The 15655-nt window shown below is 39.6% G+C and overlaps 1 protein-coding gene across 3 annotated transcripts; it reads left to right on the plus strand.

The window, feature by feature from the left end:
- Positions 1-2383: 2383 nt before the first annotated feature.
- Positions 2384-14393, plus strand: LOC126784786 (uncharacterized). 3 transcript variants are annotated; one of them, XM_050510294.1, is made up of 4 exons: positions 2384-3357; positions 3442-3569; positions 3958-4082; positions 13883-14393. In XM_050510294.1, the coding sequence occupies exons 1-2, from the start codon at positions 2396-2398 to the stop codon at positions 3488-3490; spliced, it is 1011 nt and encodes a 336-aa protein (XP_050366251.1). In that variant the 5' UTR covers positions 2384-2395; the 3' UTR covers positions 3491-3569; positions 3958-4082; positions 13883-14393. The 3 variants fall into 3 exon arrangements, with proteins under 3 accessions (XP_050366251.1, XP_050366252.1, XP_050366253.1); XM_050510295.1 differs by having other exon boundaries at positions 4000-4082; XM_050510296.1 differs by lacking the exon at positions 3958-4082.
- Positions 14394-15655: the final 1262 nt, after the last annotated feature.

Consider the following 15655-nt stretch of genomic DNA (forward strand, 5'->3'; position numbering starts at 1 on the left):
TAATAAATAAATTGCATTTTATTTCTCGAAAAATTTAAATTACATAAAATGACGAGCCAAGCCCAGATTTATTCTTAGTACAATACTATAACTACTATAGAAAAAGCACGTGATTTGGGTGATAACAATCCGAATATGTTTCATCGGTAGGTTGATCTTGACTAGCTTCTCCTTCATTAAGGATTGTTAGTTTCCTCTTGGTAAAATACATTTTCGAGATTGGGGTCATAGCCTCCAAATCCATTGTCATGATCCTTGTGTCATTCTCTTGTTTCTTCAATTGTAACTCTTCTTCCGCCCTTGCTTCTTTCCGCTTTTGAATGTCTATGTACTCTACATAATGATTAAGCTCACTTTCATTATGGGCTAGCCTCTTGGTATGCCATGATGCTTGGTCACTTGCAATGGTATGCAAAACCTCCACCCGTTGCTCAATAGTAGTCTTACCCTGTTTCTTTTGGTGCCTAGCTTCCTTTGCCGCCTTAGTTCCCATTGGTCTAGGTGGACTCGATGGAGCTGCCGTGTTGCTTTGAGGTGTCTCATTCAATTGGTCGTCATCCAAATTGATGGTTGGAGATGATTCAGTTGCGGAAGGAGTACCGTGGTAACTACTTGCATATGGAGATGGAGTAGTAGGTAGCACCGCAACGAAAGATGGATGATCTTTAACCACTTCCCAACATTCAAAGTGTGTAAACTTTTTCTTCTTGGCATTATAGTAACATGATTAAGCTTGTCGTTCCTGATGTAAAAAACTTATATTAGGTACTTATTTAATTACATAATTTAAATAAATTAGATAAAACAAATAATGTAACAAATTAGATATATTAAAACAAATAATGTAAACAATGCTACATATTTAAACAAATTAGATATAAATTACATAATTTAATTCATATAATCAAATAAAAATTATAATATATGATAAAACAATGTACTTACTTCGTCCATTAGCGAAGTGCCGCTAGCTATACGTTGTCGTGATGCCGCCAAACATTCGCCCCATTTTTGCCAGAGTAGCTTGAACTTGTTGTAGTGAGAAGCGAGCGCGATTCGGGTCCTCGGCTCCTTCAGAGGTTTCTCACCCGGTGCTAGCACCCAATTTTGCATATAATCGCCATAAATTGTCTCCCACAATTTGTCCCTCTTTTGTTTGTTACCATCATATTCATCAATGCTATGACGAACAAAAGAAATGCACATTTGTAAATCTTTGGAAGGAAGCCAATGGGTGCCCATTGTTTTGGAAAAAAATGCTAAACGAAATGAGAGAGTTGATGGAGGAAGATGTGAAATTTGTTGTGCACAAATTGGTGTGAGTTCATAACAAATTGAAGTAGTATTTATAGGCAATTTTTTGGGAGAATTTTGAAATTTTGGGGATTTTTTTACAATTTTTTGGGTTTATTTCCGTTATGATCAAATAGCAGCCGTTGCCAATTAATTCTGGCCGTTGGATCAAAATTTCTTATTCAAAATAAAAGGCCCAGATCAATTGGACCGTTGGCCAATCAGTGAGACACGTGTCAGCCATTCATTGGCTCGCTATTTTTTTTAATGGCGCGTGCAACTAACATAAACAAAATTCGCCCGTGCCTAACGTCACCCACGGGCAGTGGGCTCCGCTAGGCGAACGAGCAAAACGCCGGAGCAAAATTTGCTCGAGCGATCGGACGAGCACCACGGCTGGGTTGACTGGGCGAGCAGCTCGCCTCCTCCTGCTCGCCGGTGCGACCTCCCCTTCTCCTGCTCGAGCTCCTCCGGCTGGTCCCTCCTCCTGCTCGAGCACGCCGGCACATTTGCTCACCGATGCGGATGCTCTTATAAGCTTGTTGACTTGAGTCTTCTAGGATGCTACAAACTTGCAATGTTTCCTAGGAGAGCCAACTGGAGATCTATGCAAAAGATTAACTTTCAGGATTGCAGAAGCTTGAAGCATTTTCCTGAAATTTTGGGTAAAATGGAATTCTTAACCCTCATGATTCTATCTGGCTCCGGTATCACAGAATTACCTTCATCAATTAGAAATCTCACTGGTCTTGAAGATCTGTACTTGAAAGGATGTGAAAACCTTACAAAGTTGCCATGCAGCATTTTTGAGTTGCAAAATCTTGCGTTGGTTTCTCTCACTGAATGCCCAAAACTTGTTAACTTTCCAGTTAAAGTAACCTCAGAGGTCTCATGGAGTGCAAAGTCGTTTCTTCCAGCGCTTGCCAAGCTAATGTTGTTTGAATTGGGAGAATGCAGTTTATTAGAAACTGAATTCCTTGTCAGTCTTGGTTGCTTGAACGCATTGATACAAGTTGATTTGTCAAGAAACAATATCATCAGTCTTCCTCAATGTATTACCAAATTTGTGAACTTGCGAGAGCTTAACTTGCATGGTTGCAACATGCTTCGAGAAATTCCAGAACTTCCACTTAAGTTGGAGTGGGTCAATGCTAGGGACTGTGTATCACTAGAAAGATTTTCAAGGTTATCAAACATCTTGGAACGGAAAGAGTGCAAAATGATTTGTCGAATGGACTTGTCCAACTGTCATAGACTGTATAGCAATCTGGCTCATGACGTGGCAAAGAAGAAAAATATCATACATAATGAGGTGGAGTCTCTGTGCTCTTTGTTTCTCATTTATCAGCAGTATGGATTCAGAGTTGTGTTTTCAGGAAGTGAAGTTCCCAAGTGGTTCCACTGTAAACAAGATGTGAAGGATATGAACTTCTCATGGCAATACGCTACCTCATTTGGATTCTTTGCTGTTGGGAATTATGAATTTTATTTTAAAATCCTTCAAAATCTCAACTGGTTTAACACAGGATTGGCTTTCTGTGGTGTTGTTGCTTACACACAGAATACAATTGGTAGTAGTTTCCTGACAGCTAGGGTTCGCATCAATGAGGACATTATTGAGCATCAGATTCAACTTCATTCAACAGAGATAGAGTCAGATGAAGTGTGGTTGCACTACACCCTCTTCTCTACAATATTTCTCAATGGTGGATATTCTTGGCCACATTTATGGGATCAGGTGTTTGCTGCACCTGTGAACTGTCGAGTTAGTCTTGAATATTGCAGCAGAAGTCATATGCGCTTCAAAAGCTTTGGAGTCCACCTAGTAACACCACATCATGAAGACACAGTCTCTGTAGAGGAAGTCCATGAAGATGTCGGTACATCTGCAGGCATCATGAATGAACATAATGATGATGGCAATGTTGGCAATATTGAAGACTTAAAAGATGAGGGTTTCTTCTTGAAAAATGATGAAGAACATCATTTGGAACCTCCTGAAATCCTCGAAAGAGGAAGACCTGCCAATTTTGGTACTCATTTCAGAGATAAATATCATCTCAGGTGAAATATGAATGACAATGGTTTCACAACTGTAGAAACTATTTTATAATCTCTTGGGTTTATATATCTTGATCTCTTCTGCAGGTCTGATATAAAATACTTGAACAGTAAAACAAAGGGAGCAAGGGTATGACAATAGTGAAAAAGAATCTGCAGTAAGCTTGCCAAGGGAAAATGCTTTGTGTCAAATTGTGAATAAGCTCCCTACTGAGGTAATTATTAGGGTAAATTTTCTAATTTGGGTATACGATTATCTTACTTTCTTATATGTAGGTTGCAATGTGGATTCATATTCACAATGCTTACCTCTAATTACAGCAGGCTGGCTTATTGCCAACAGTTTCAAGTTGCAGAATGGCTCTCTTGATGTAATGGACAAATCAAGCATGTTAAATAGGCTTGATTAGTTTGGTTTCATTCTGTTCTAATTTCTGCTCCATGTGCAGGACAACCTGTGCAAATCACGGAATGATCCAATTTTTTCTGTCACTTAGAGTCTTAGAATTTTGAGTAATGAAGTAGTTGATTCGAATATAGAGCTAGTCAGATCCCTACAATATAGATGTATCTCTTATATATATATTTTTGTTTATCTTTCAGCTAGCCATATGATATTCACTTGTTGGGATCTTGTGCATCCAGTAAACCAGTAAAAGAGGCCATATTATGTAGAGTCCATTCATCGGAACTGGGAGATGACAATGGAATGAAGTGTGTTGTAAACAGTTATGTTATCTTAACGTTGAGAAACATGACATTTCAGTCTTGGTATATGTATGTAATATCACACACACAAATGCGCACATAAACACACGCATATATATTTGCGAGGATTGTGATTCATGTTAGTTATTGTTCTGTAGTGCTGTGTTGCAACATCAACATATGTCAAACAGATGCTGCATATAGCCTATAATGGTTGTGTAATAACCCTAAATTTCGAACAATTTTAAGTTTGATTTGAATTCTATAAAATTTGGAATTTTAATTAGAATGGATGAGATTGTTTACGACGTTATGAAACGAGTAACGGATACGTTATCGGAACGTTTAATTCAAAAAACGTTACATTTCCGAACGTTTATATCGACTTTTAACCCGTTGCTCGGTTCCGAAAACTTTCTTCACGGAAGTTGTAGAGCTCGTTGATACGAGTTCGTGGATATGTGACGCGTTCGAAACGGACATCGTACGTAAAAGTTATTAACGACGGGAGTTGGTTTCCGATTTTGGGAAGGGGTATATAAGTAATTGGTTGCAACTAGGGTTCCCATATTTGGAAACCCTTTCACCCTCAACCCGCCGCTCTCTTCTCTCTCACTCTCTCGACTTCTCTTTCTCTCCCTCACTCGGTTCTCTCTCGCCCTCGCCGATCGCTCCCCCTCTTTCCCTCACCGATCGCTCTCTCCCTCTCCCTCTCACTGTCACTTCCTCCCTCTCCCTCTCACTGTCACTTCCTCCCTCTCCCTCACACGGATTTGCTCGCTCGCTCATCCTCTCGGCTCGCCTGCGATTCGCCGCCCTCCGAGTACGGTGCTCCTCACCGACGACAGCTGTGACTTCACCACCACGATGCGACCACCCCACAAGCAAGGCGCAGTCCCGGCAACACCGTGAAGCTCGGCGTGGCTCTCGGGATCCAAACACGGTCGATCCGATCCAATCAACGAATCAAATCGTGTTTTAGGTATGGGTTGGTTAAATTCGATTTTGGATTTGTTGGTTGTGTATTTGTGTTTGTACTAGGAAGGTTTTGAGGTGGATTCGGAGGTGGATAGAATAGATGGTTACCGCCGCCTAGAGGCGGCGCGTGGGAGTGCGTGGGCGGGTTTAGGAGGGGTCTATGGTGGTGGGAGGGAAGAGGAGGAGGAGGAGGAGAGAATCACGGCGGCGGTGGCATCACACGCGCCTTGGTTGGCGCCGGCGCGTGGGCCCCACGCGCTGCCGGCCGGAGGTGGTGCGTGTGCCACACGCGCCGCCGTGTAAGGCGGTGTAATTAGTTTTGACTGAAAGGGTATTTTGGTAATTTACTGTGTAACGGTAAAAATGTAAATGTAAATTTTATTTACGTATGGTAAATGTAATTAAGTTTTACCTACGGTAAATGTAATTATAAATTACTTTCAGTAATTGTAAAAAGTAATTTTGTAAAAAGGGTAATTTAGTAAATTTTATTTACTGAATTTGTATTTACATTAAATCGTACGTATACGTACAGAAATACGTATTAATATTTATACGTACAAAAATACGTATATAATATTTATACGTACAGAAATACGTATTAATATTTATACGTACAGAAATACGTATTTAATATTTATACGTACAGAAATACGTATTTAGTATTTATACGTACAGAAATACGTATATAATATTTATACGTACAGAAATACGTATTAATTGAGTATTGTACAGTAACCGTGAATAGTGAACAGTGAACAGTAACTTCGTATAAACCAAAATTGCTGAACAGTAACCGTATATTACTGTTTTGGCATTTAAAGGTTTACGAAACGATTCTAAATTATTTTCTTATTCTTTTAAGGTGATCGTTAAATCGAGGAAAGGAATTAGCATCGCGAATTGTGGAATTACGCTCAAGTCAATAAGGTGAGTAAAATCTCACTGAATTACGAATCTACCCTCGTGGTGATTCAACATTTTTGCAAGTGTGTTTATTAAATGAATTACAACATGTATATAATTTAGTGAGCTACATATATACAGTATAATGGTAATAAGTACATATATATATATAGTTCATTAAATTACTTACTGTTATTAATTCATTGAAAATAGTCATTTCGGTGACAGAAAAAAATGGGGCATGTGTATGTGATTTCAATGGTACGATATGATGTGAGATTATCGTACGTAATTTTTCAGGTGTTTATGAAATATGACATGTATAGGATATAGTGGACTATGTATATATTGTATAAATGGTAAATAAATACGAATGTATATAGTTTGCTATATAATATACTGTTATGATTTTTATTGTGGATATATCGTGAAAGTTTTAAAACGTACAATATGATGTGTGATTATTGTACGTGATTTTATCACGAAAAATGTGAACTATTGTGATTTGTCTTCGGACGTGATGTGTGGTACAATATGATGTGAGATTATTGTACATGTGAGGCAAGTCGGAACCTAGCCTTTGGCCGGGCGAAAGTTACGATACAGTTAGAGCTCTAGTCTGTCTGCCATAGTACTGCATGAGGTAACGGGTGGTTATCTGATCATGGGTACTCAGCTTGTTTTGGATGTTGGGTGGCGGGTGGTTACCCAACATCAGCGGTATACTAAGTGAGGGGTAACGGATGTGTACCAGCGCTCATTAGTTACCATTTTGTGAAAGTATTAGAGTAACCAGATGGGTTGCTCGTTTTCTCATGATTTTCATTATACTGTGTTGATGTGGAGTTGTGTCTTTTATGAGACGAGAGTTATTTTAATATTTTACTCATACGAGCTGTAAAGCTTACCGGGTTTGTGTCTACAATCCCGGTGCACCAATTCGATGGTGTAGTGGATGACTCCGCAGGTGTAGATTAGCAGAAATTGACGAACCGCTCAGAGGACTTGAAGTGATTTACCTCCAGCTTGTGTGAAGATTTTGTGTGACTATTTTGTGAGAGATGGTGAGAATTATTACATTCCAACTTACGTAATGTAAATTATGAATTTGGGTTGTAATAATTGGTTTTTCTGAGTTGTATTGATAACTCAGTGATGATCCGCTGTGCACTTAAAAGATTTCGATTTTATTGAGATTATTCTGTGTTTAACGACTTTAGAATTTTGAGTTTTTAAGCTTGAAATTTTGGGGTCGTTACAGTTGGTATCAGAGCCTAAGTGTGTATTTGGCGATTATCAATATCATCCGGGAGCGATGATCCGACTGCAGGCGGGCCCCCATCACATGCTCCTCGGTATTGATATGTCGTCGGGTACGCGAGAGTGTTAGGAGCCATACCTTATGGTTTGGTCCTGTAGAGAGTATTGTGACGATACTCCGATGATTCACCTTCTTCTGAAATTTCATAATTGATATTGGTTGGATCTATTTTGTCGAATTCGAGACTTAACATGTATGACTGAGTGTTAATTGTTGAATGGTGATGAATTTGGAAAATGGCCGTGGACAGGGCCGAGGACGGACGAGAGGTCGAGGCCGAATTAGGGCTGCAGGCCGAGTCCGCAATGTATAGAACCTTTATTAGGAGGCTGCTCCACTGGAAAGACAAGTTGATCTTGTTGCTATCATTAGAGACGATAGTCGTGTGTTGAGGTTGATCACAGACATGAGTGAGCTGCTAGTGCTGTCATTTCATGACGCTTGGATCATATGGTAGCCGACCATTGGATCGAGAGTATTGGGACTTACTTGGTAATGATTGAGTACTCTGAGTTAGAGAAGACGATGATGGCCACATTCATTTATTGATAGTTGGCAGTGGAGGGGTTAGGATTGATTCCTACGCCTATGGGAAACTTTTTATGTGTCACTTCGCTTTTGGAGTGTTCCTCGAAATTGGAGACAATGAAAGGCTTATCCTATTGTGATTGGAAGCAGAGAGTTCTCTGCTTATTTGATAGTGATTCCGGACCACACTATGATGTGATCTGAGGAATCGATTGGTTGAAGCCGCAGTACGCGGTGATTGATTGTTTTGACATGGTGAGTTCCTTCGTAGACCCAGGAAACCAGAGTTTCGTATCTTTGACTCGAGGCGGATAATGCCATGAGAGCTTGAGTCATGGCATATGTCGAATATGTGGATCTGAAGAAGCTATCACAGGCATCGTTGTGATATCAGAGTAAGTGAGACGTTTCAGGAGATACTGTGTTATAGCCCCTATAACGAAGACGCCGTATGGATTGGACAAATGAATTCAAAGACTTAATGACTAGAGCGATCAGCTTAGAGAGGCTACAATACTCTCTGAGTTTGACATGCGATCCAAATACTGGAATGCTAACAGGTTTGAGTATATAGTTTCCTATCAGGGCAGAGAACTGTCAAGGAGACTTGATAGAGAGCGTTGACCCTATATTGAGGGATGTTCAGTGTTTAAATGTTAAAGACTAGATTTTAGTTATGCAACTAATCTAAGTTGAAGCCTAACAAGGTTGAGATATTATGTTCAGGTAAGAGATGTGTAGACCATAGGTTGGAGGTGGTTAACGAAAATTTTCGTGACTGACATCTCTAACGCTATTGGTAACAGAGTGGTAGGGCGTATGATACGTCCATAAAGTGGTAATACAATTATTGAATTGAGATTCACATTTTGTCGACGTGACATTCCAAACTTGTTTTGGTTCGGCTATAGACAATTGATGTTACGCATTGTTCTTGGCTGAGCAAGAAATATAAGGTGATGGAGAAATCTCAATGTGGTGATATGAATTAATTATTTGCTAGATGAGCATTTAAATGAGAACGCTGATCTTTCAGGATTAAATTATTTTGGTGTTGGGGATTGGAACTTCACAATGCCACATGTCCAAATGAGACGCAATGGCGGTGAAGTGACTCTATTGAAGGTAAAGTATGAGATGACCTTAGCTTAGTGGTGTTTTGATGAATTTTTCGTGACAAGCACCTTCCAACCGGTAAAGAAATGGTTGAGAATCAGATTTTCTTTTCAAGTGCAAGTGGTGTTAGTATTCGAGACTTAGATGCTCTTTTTCCCTCTATGCATCAAATTACTATTGTTGGATAAGGAGATGTTGACTCAAGTGTTCAACAAGGGATAAATTTTACGATAAGAGAGTGATCAATTATATTACTACTTGCAGAGAAGTTATTTTGGCCGAATGCGTTGGCCATGAGAGTCATGATAAAAGTAAAGAAACAACTGTTAGGGTGGTATAGCAACCATCTTGGGTTAGTCTGGAGGAGATGGTGGACCCAATATCAGGATTCAGTTGTTGAATTGTTTACTGAATTTATTGTATTACGACTGTGGAAAAAAAATCAATACTATGGATGATGCCACTGGGGCGTTGTGTGGGACCATGGGTCATACATTTGAGGTATGCATGAACCAAGGGGTATGGTATATCTCAGTTGTGGTTGTGTTTATTTTGCACAGTAATTCCATCTAATTTTCATGTTCCACTATCGGGAGATAAATATTTTCTTACCTGTCCTGCGACTTGAAGCAGATAGCTGTAACTTCTTTTTCGACGGGAGTTTTTGGGTGAGGATGATAGGATGCATGATGCGTCGCTCTTGTGATAACGAAGGTGATTCTCTACTGGCTTGTGAGAATAGTAGTCAAATCCCTGGTGAACCGTTCGAGAGTAATTCTTAGTCAAAGGTAGGGTTATGTTGTGGTCGTGGACTCAGTGAGTTAAGACCCTTATTGAGTTACCATTACAAAGGAGGTGCTGGATGAGTAACATGCACAACAACCTTTGAGGATTGTAAAAGATAATCATGAACGGAGATTGTTTGTAGATTGGAAGGAATGGTAGATTCATGGTTTTAGTGATGGGTTGAGGTGAAATCATAACGGTACTGTTGTGGATATAAGTACGATTTCCTTGGAAACCGACGTGTGTGATGCAAGTAGTAGGTATGTGTTAAATATTTATTTTGACTCGTGTTAGATATTGAGAGTCTTGACCATGCATAGTGGGTGGGCAAGCTCATGACGGGAGAATTGTCTGATAACCGCAAGGGAGGGGTGAAATAGACAAAGGGGTTATGTTGACATCTCTACCGAGACCACCATTATATTTTGGTGACTCATATGTGGCTGTTAATGTTAGAACACGTGACAGATTGGGTGTTTAGAGGAGAGTTGAGGCAATGGAGGACATGCTGAGAGCATATATGCTGGATATTATAGGTAACTGGGAAGATCATTTGAGGATCGATTGAGTGCTTACAACAACGGTTACCATTCTAGTATCGACATGGCACCTTATGAGACTCTCTATGGTAGACAGTGTCGATCACCTATCTCTTGGGCCTTTGAAAGTCTCAAGAAGGTAGGAGAACTAACTTATCGACTAGCCTTGCCTACTAACATGTCGGACGTTCACAACTCTTGTTAAGAAAGTAGGTACCAAATGAGTTGCATGTGATCGATCATAGCATCGTTGAGGTGAAGGAAAATGCTACTTTTGTTATTAAGCCGGTTGGTAATTTGGATGGATCCACAAAGGAGCTTTGGAGGAAAGAAGTAGGGCTAGTCAAAGTATTGTGGAGTCACCATGATGAGAGTGATGCATCTTGGGAGCTAGAGTCGGACATGATGATCAGATATCCACAGTTATTCGCTGGGTGAGTTTGAATTTCGGGACGAAATTCCTTTAAGGGGGGTAGATTGTAATAACCCTAAATTTCGAACAATTTTAAGTTTGATTTGAATTCTATAAAATTTGGAATTTTAATTAGAATGGATGAGATTGTTTACGACGTTATGAAACGAGTAACGGATACGTTATCGGAACGTTTAATTCACAAAACGTTACATTTCCGAACGTTTATATCGACTTTTAACCCGTTGCTCGGTTCCGAAAACTTTCTTCACGGAAGTTGTAGAGCTCGTTGATACGAGTTCGTGGATATGTGACGCGTTCGAAACGGACATCGTACGTAAAAGTTATTAACGACGGGAGTTGGTTTCCGATTTTGGGAAGGGGTATATAAGTAATTGGTTGCAACTAGGGTTCCCATATTTGGAAACCCTTTCACCCTCAACCCGCCGCTCTCTTCTCTCTCACTCTCTCGACTTCTCTTTCTCTCCCTCACTCGGCTCTCTCCCTCTCCCTCTCACTGTCACTTCCTCCCTCTCCCTCTCACTGTCACTTCCTCCCTCTCCCTCACACGGATTTGCTCGCTCGCTCATCCTCTCGGCTCGCCTGCGATTCGCCGCCCTCCGAGTACGGTGCTCCTCACCGACGACAGCTGTGACTTCACCACCACGATGCGACCACCCCACAAGCAAGGCGCAGTCCCGGCAACACCGTGAAGCTCGGCGTGGCTCTCGGGATCCAAACACGGTCGATCCGATCCAATCAACGAATCAAATCGTGTTTTAGGTATGGGTTGGTTAAATTCGATTTTGGATTTGTTGGTTGTGTATTTGTGTTTGTACTAGGAAGGTTTTGAGGTGGATTCGGAGGTGGATAGAATAGATGGTTACCGCCGCCTAGAGGCGGCGCGTGGGAGTGCGTGGGCGGGTTTAGGAGGGGTCTATGGTGGTGGGAGGGAAGAGGAGGAGGAGGAGGAGAGAATCACGGCGGCGGTGGCATCACACGCGCCTTGGTTGGCGCCGGCGCGTGGGCCCCACGCGCTGCCGGCCGGAGGTGGTGCGTGTGCCACACGCGCCGCCGTGTAAGGCGGTGTAATTAGTTTTGACTGAAAGGGTATTTTGGTAATTTACTGTGTAACGGTAAAAATGTAAATGTAAATTTTATTTACGTATGGTAAATGTAATTAAGTTTTACCTACGGTAAATGTAATTATAAATTACTTTCAGTAATTGTAAAAAGTAATTTTGTAAAAAGGGTAATTTAGTAAATTTTATTTACTGAATTTGTATTTACATTAAATCGTACGTATACGTACAGAAATACGTATTAATATTTATACGTACAAAAATACGTATATAATATTTATACGTACAGAAATACGTATTTAGTATTTATACGTACAGAAATACGTATATAATATTTATACGTACAGAAATACGTATTAATTGAGTATTGTACAGTAACCGTGAATAGTGAACAGTGAACAGTAACTTCGTATAAACCAAAATTGCTGAACAGTAACCGTATATTACTGTTTTGGCATTTAAAGGTTTACGAAACGATTCTAAATTATTTTCTTATTCTTTTAAGGTGATCGTTAAATCGAGGAAAGGAATTAGCATCGCGAATTGTGGAATTACGCTCAAGTCAATAAGGTGAGTAAAATCTCACTGAATTACGAATCTACCCTCGTGGTGATTCAACATTTTTGCAAGTGTGTTTATTAAATGAATTACAACATGTATATAATTTAGTGAGCTACATATATACAGTATAATGGTAATAAGTACATATATATATATAGTTCATTAAATTACTTACTGTTATTAATTCATTGAAAATAGTCATTTCGGTGACAGAAAAAAATGGGGCATGTGTATGTGATTTCAATGGTACGATATGATGTGAGATTATCGTACGTAATTTTTCAGGTGTTTATGAAATATGACATGTATAGGATATAGTGGACTATGTATATATTGTATAAATGGTAAATAAATACGAATGTATATAGTTTGCTATATAATATACTGTTATGATTTTTATTGTGGATATATCGTGAAAGTTTTAAAACGTACAATATGATGTGTGATTATTGTACGTGATTTTATCACGAAAAATGTGAACTATTGTGATTTGTCTTCGGACGTGATGTGTGGTACAATATGATGTGAGATTATTGTACATGTGAGGCAAGTCGGAACCTAGCCTTTGGCCGGGCGAAAGTTACGATACAGTTAGAGCTCTAGTCTGTCTGCCATAGTACTGCATGAGGTAACGGGTGGTTATCTGATCATGGGTACTCAGCTTGTTTTGGATGTTGGGTGGCGGGTGGTTACCCAACATCAGCGGTATACTAAGTGAGGGGTAACGGATGTGTACCAGCGCTCATTAGTTACCATTTTGTGAAAGTATTAGAGTAACCAGATGGGTTGCTCGTTTTCTCATGATTTTCATTATACTGTGTTGATGTGGAGTTGTGTCTTTTATGAGACGAGAGTTATTTTAATATTTTACTCATACGAGCTGTAAAGCTTACCGGGTTTGTGTCTACAATCCCGGTGCACCAATTCGATGGTGTAGTGGATGACTCCGCAGGTGTAGATTAGCAGAAATTGACGAACCGCTCAGAGGACTTGAAGTGATTTACCTCCAGCTTGTGTGAAGATTTTGTGTGACTATTTTGTGAGAGATGGTGAGAATTATTACATTCCAACTTACGTAATGTAAATTATGAATTTGGGTTGTAATAATTGGTTTTTCTGAGTTGTATTGATAACTCAGTGATGATCCGCTGTGCACTTAAAAGATTTCGATTTTATTGAGATTATTCTGTGTTTAACGACTTTAGAATTTTGAGTTTTTAAGCTTGAAATTTTGGGGTCGTTACAGGTTGAGTCGTATATATTGTTTGTAAATAATAGGTAATGAATCAAACATTGCATATAGCCTAAGCTGAGCACCCATGTAAGTTGAAATTGTTACAATAAAATTAGGCGTTGCCGCTTACGAGTCTTATCTGACATGGATTATGGATTAGTGATTGATAGGCTTAGTTCCAAACGTCCGTGTATATATGCATGTTTTAGATATAAAAGCTTCTTGAGAACAAGTCATTTCTTTTTTTAATTATTTTTTATTTTTTGGACAACCCCCGAAAATCTACTGTTGTTTTCTTCCTTTTGGGGAAGAACCCTCAAGGGACACTTGCTCATACTCTGCTATTTTTTTATGCAGCTACAATGAATGAACATAAAGACATAAAAATGAAGGTTGCCATGTACGTGGATATATTTTTACAATGCTGAGCTTTAAACACAAATAGAGGTAAATTAGCAGGTTTGTTAAAGAATACTCCCAATTGCAGAATGGCTCTTTTGATGTTTTGGAGGCGTCAAGCTTAATTAGCCTGTTGTTTATTCATTAATCCTGGCCTTATTTCTGCTTCATGGTGCGGGCAACTTGTGTAAAGCGTATTTGAGTAGTGTATTTGAGTGCAGACCTTATCGATCACAGGCCTAATTTAGTCGCATCTCATGTTTTTGTTTTGTTTTTTAGCTTTCAATTAGCCATACGGTATGTTAAGCATCGATCATTGGGATGTTAATGATATTGCATCCATGGAACCCATTGATCAGAGCATAGTAAGCAACGATGAATGATTGAAATTCTTCTCTTTACTGTTGTAGGCATGACATTTCAGTATCGGTATATGTAATTTACAAACACATATAGGAGGCTTGTTATTCATGGTATTGTTATTGATACAGATTATCAGCTCTCTACAACCAGTGATTTTTGAAACAGATTAATTGTGCCGTTGTGCAACACAACTTAATTAATAAGTTCTGACTGTAACTCTTCGATTTTGAGCGGACTTTAGGGAGACGACATCATGGCTTGAATGGAGTTGGTCGGAAATAATTGTGTCGTTCATATGTCAAGAGACGCTAATAAACAAGGCTGCTCATTTGGCGGCATCTTATGCAGTATTCCTGGTCTCCAGTGTTTTTCTTTTATTTCAAGAATGTCATCCGAACTTTGTTGTATGGTCTAATTGAAAACTTCATTAAGCAACAGCCACGCGCCCACGCAGTATGATAACTAAACAGAAACTAGGATTCGAACTTACAGGGAAGATACAAACTAGGATTTGAACTTGCATGGACACAAACTAGGAAGAGACAACATGCAACGACGCAGCAAGATAACTAAACAGACTATGAAACAAACTAAGCAAAGAATTGCATGGAAGCAAACTAGGAAGAGACAGCAACCACGCAACAAGATATATAACAAAACATAACAAGATAGAAAGAACTCAGCTTAGCTAAACAACTAAAGTGCAGAGAGGACATGCCGAGCCAAGAACACATCATTCCCCACACTAATGGGCCACCTGGTATGTGTTAGGACCATTCACATTAGGCCAAGGTAATCTGATGTGTTCACATGCTAATCTAATGTCCCTTTCATCTGTAAGGTCTCTATCTTGACTTGTTTTGGTTGTATTCTCTTGTTCTCTTATGTATCATAGAATATAGGATATTTTATACTATTCGTTGGCTGGAGACCACTTCCTTGCTTTGTACTATTCGGTGGTCGCTGAAGACCACTTTTTTGCTTATATATGTTGTACTTTGCCTTATGTTGAAGAAGATGAATGAAATTATGTAGTAGTATTTTCTTCCTTCTTTTCTTACTGTAAACCTTTCGCTTAGTTATTGTCTCTATCATCTGGTATCAGATACCTCTGAACCATGAGAGGGCTCCAAGTTTCTTCCAACTACCACCCACCCACCCCACCACCTCCAGACTCCCCCGAGATGCACTCACCTCCTATTTTCTCCCAGACACAAATCAACACCACTAACATTCCCTCCTCTTCATTTCATCCCGGAGAGGTCACACAGACTCATCTTATGGAGGTAAGGCAAGCTATAGAGATCTTACAAGATGAGCTCCACCATGCCCTTGACTCGGCAGTGGAACACCGAAGAACTTTTGAGG

The sequence above is a fragment of the Argentina anserina genome, chromosome 2, assembly GCF_933775445.1.
Source record: "Argentina anserina chromosome 2, drPotAnse1.1, whole genome shotgun sequence".
NCBI classification, from domain to species: domain Eukaryota; kingdom Viridiplantae; phylum Streptophyta; class Magnoliopsida; order Rosales; family Rosaceae; genus Argentina; species Argentina anserina.

Coding starts and splice junctions, on each gene's coding strand:
- LOC126784786 (XM_050510294.1), top strand. CDS start 2,396: ATGCTTCGAGAAATTCCAGAACTTCCACTTAAGTTGGAGTGGGTCAAT. Junction 3,358..3,441: donor AGAGATAAATATCATCTCAG/GTGAAATATGAA, acceptor TCTCTTCTGCAG/GTCTGATATAAAATACTTGA.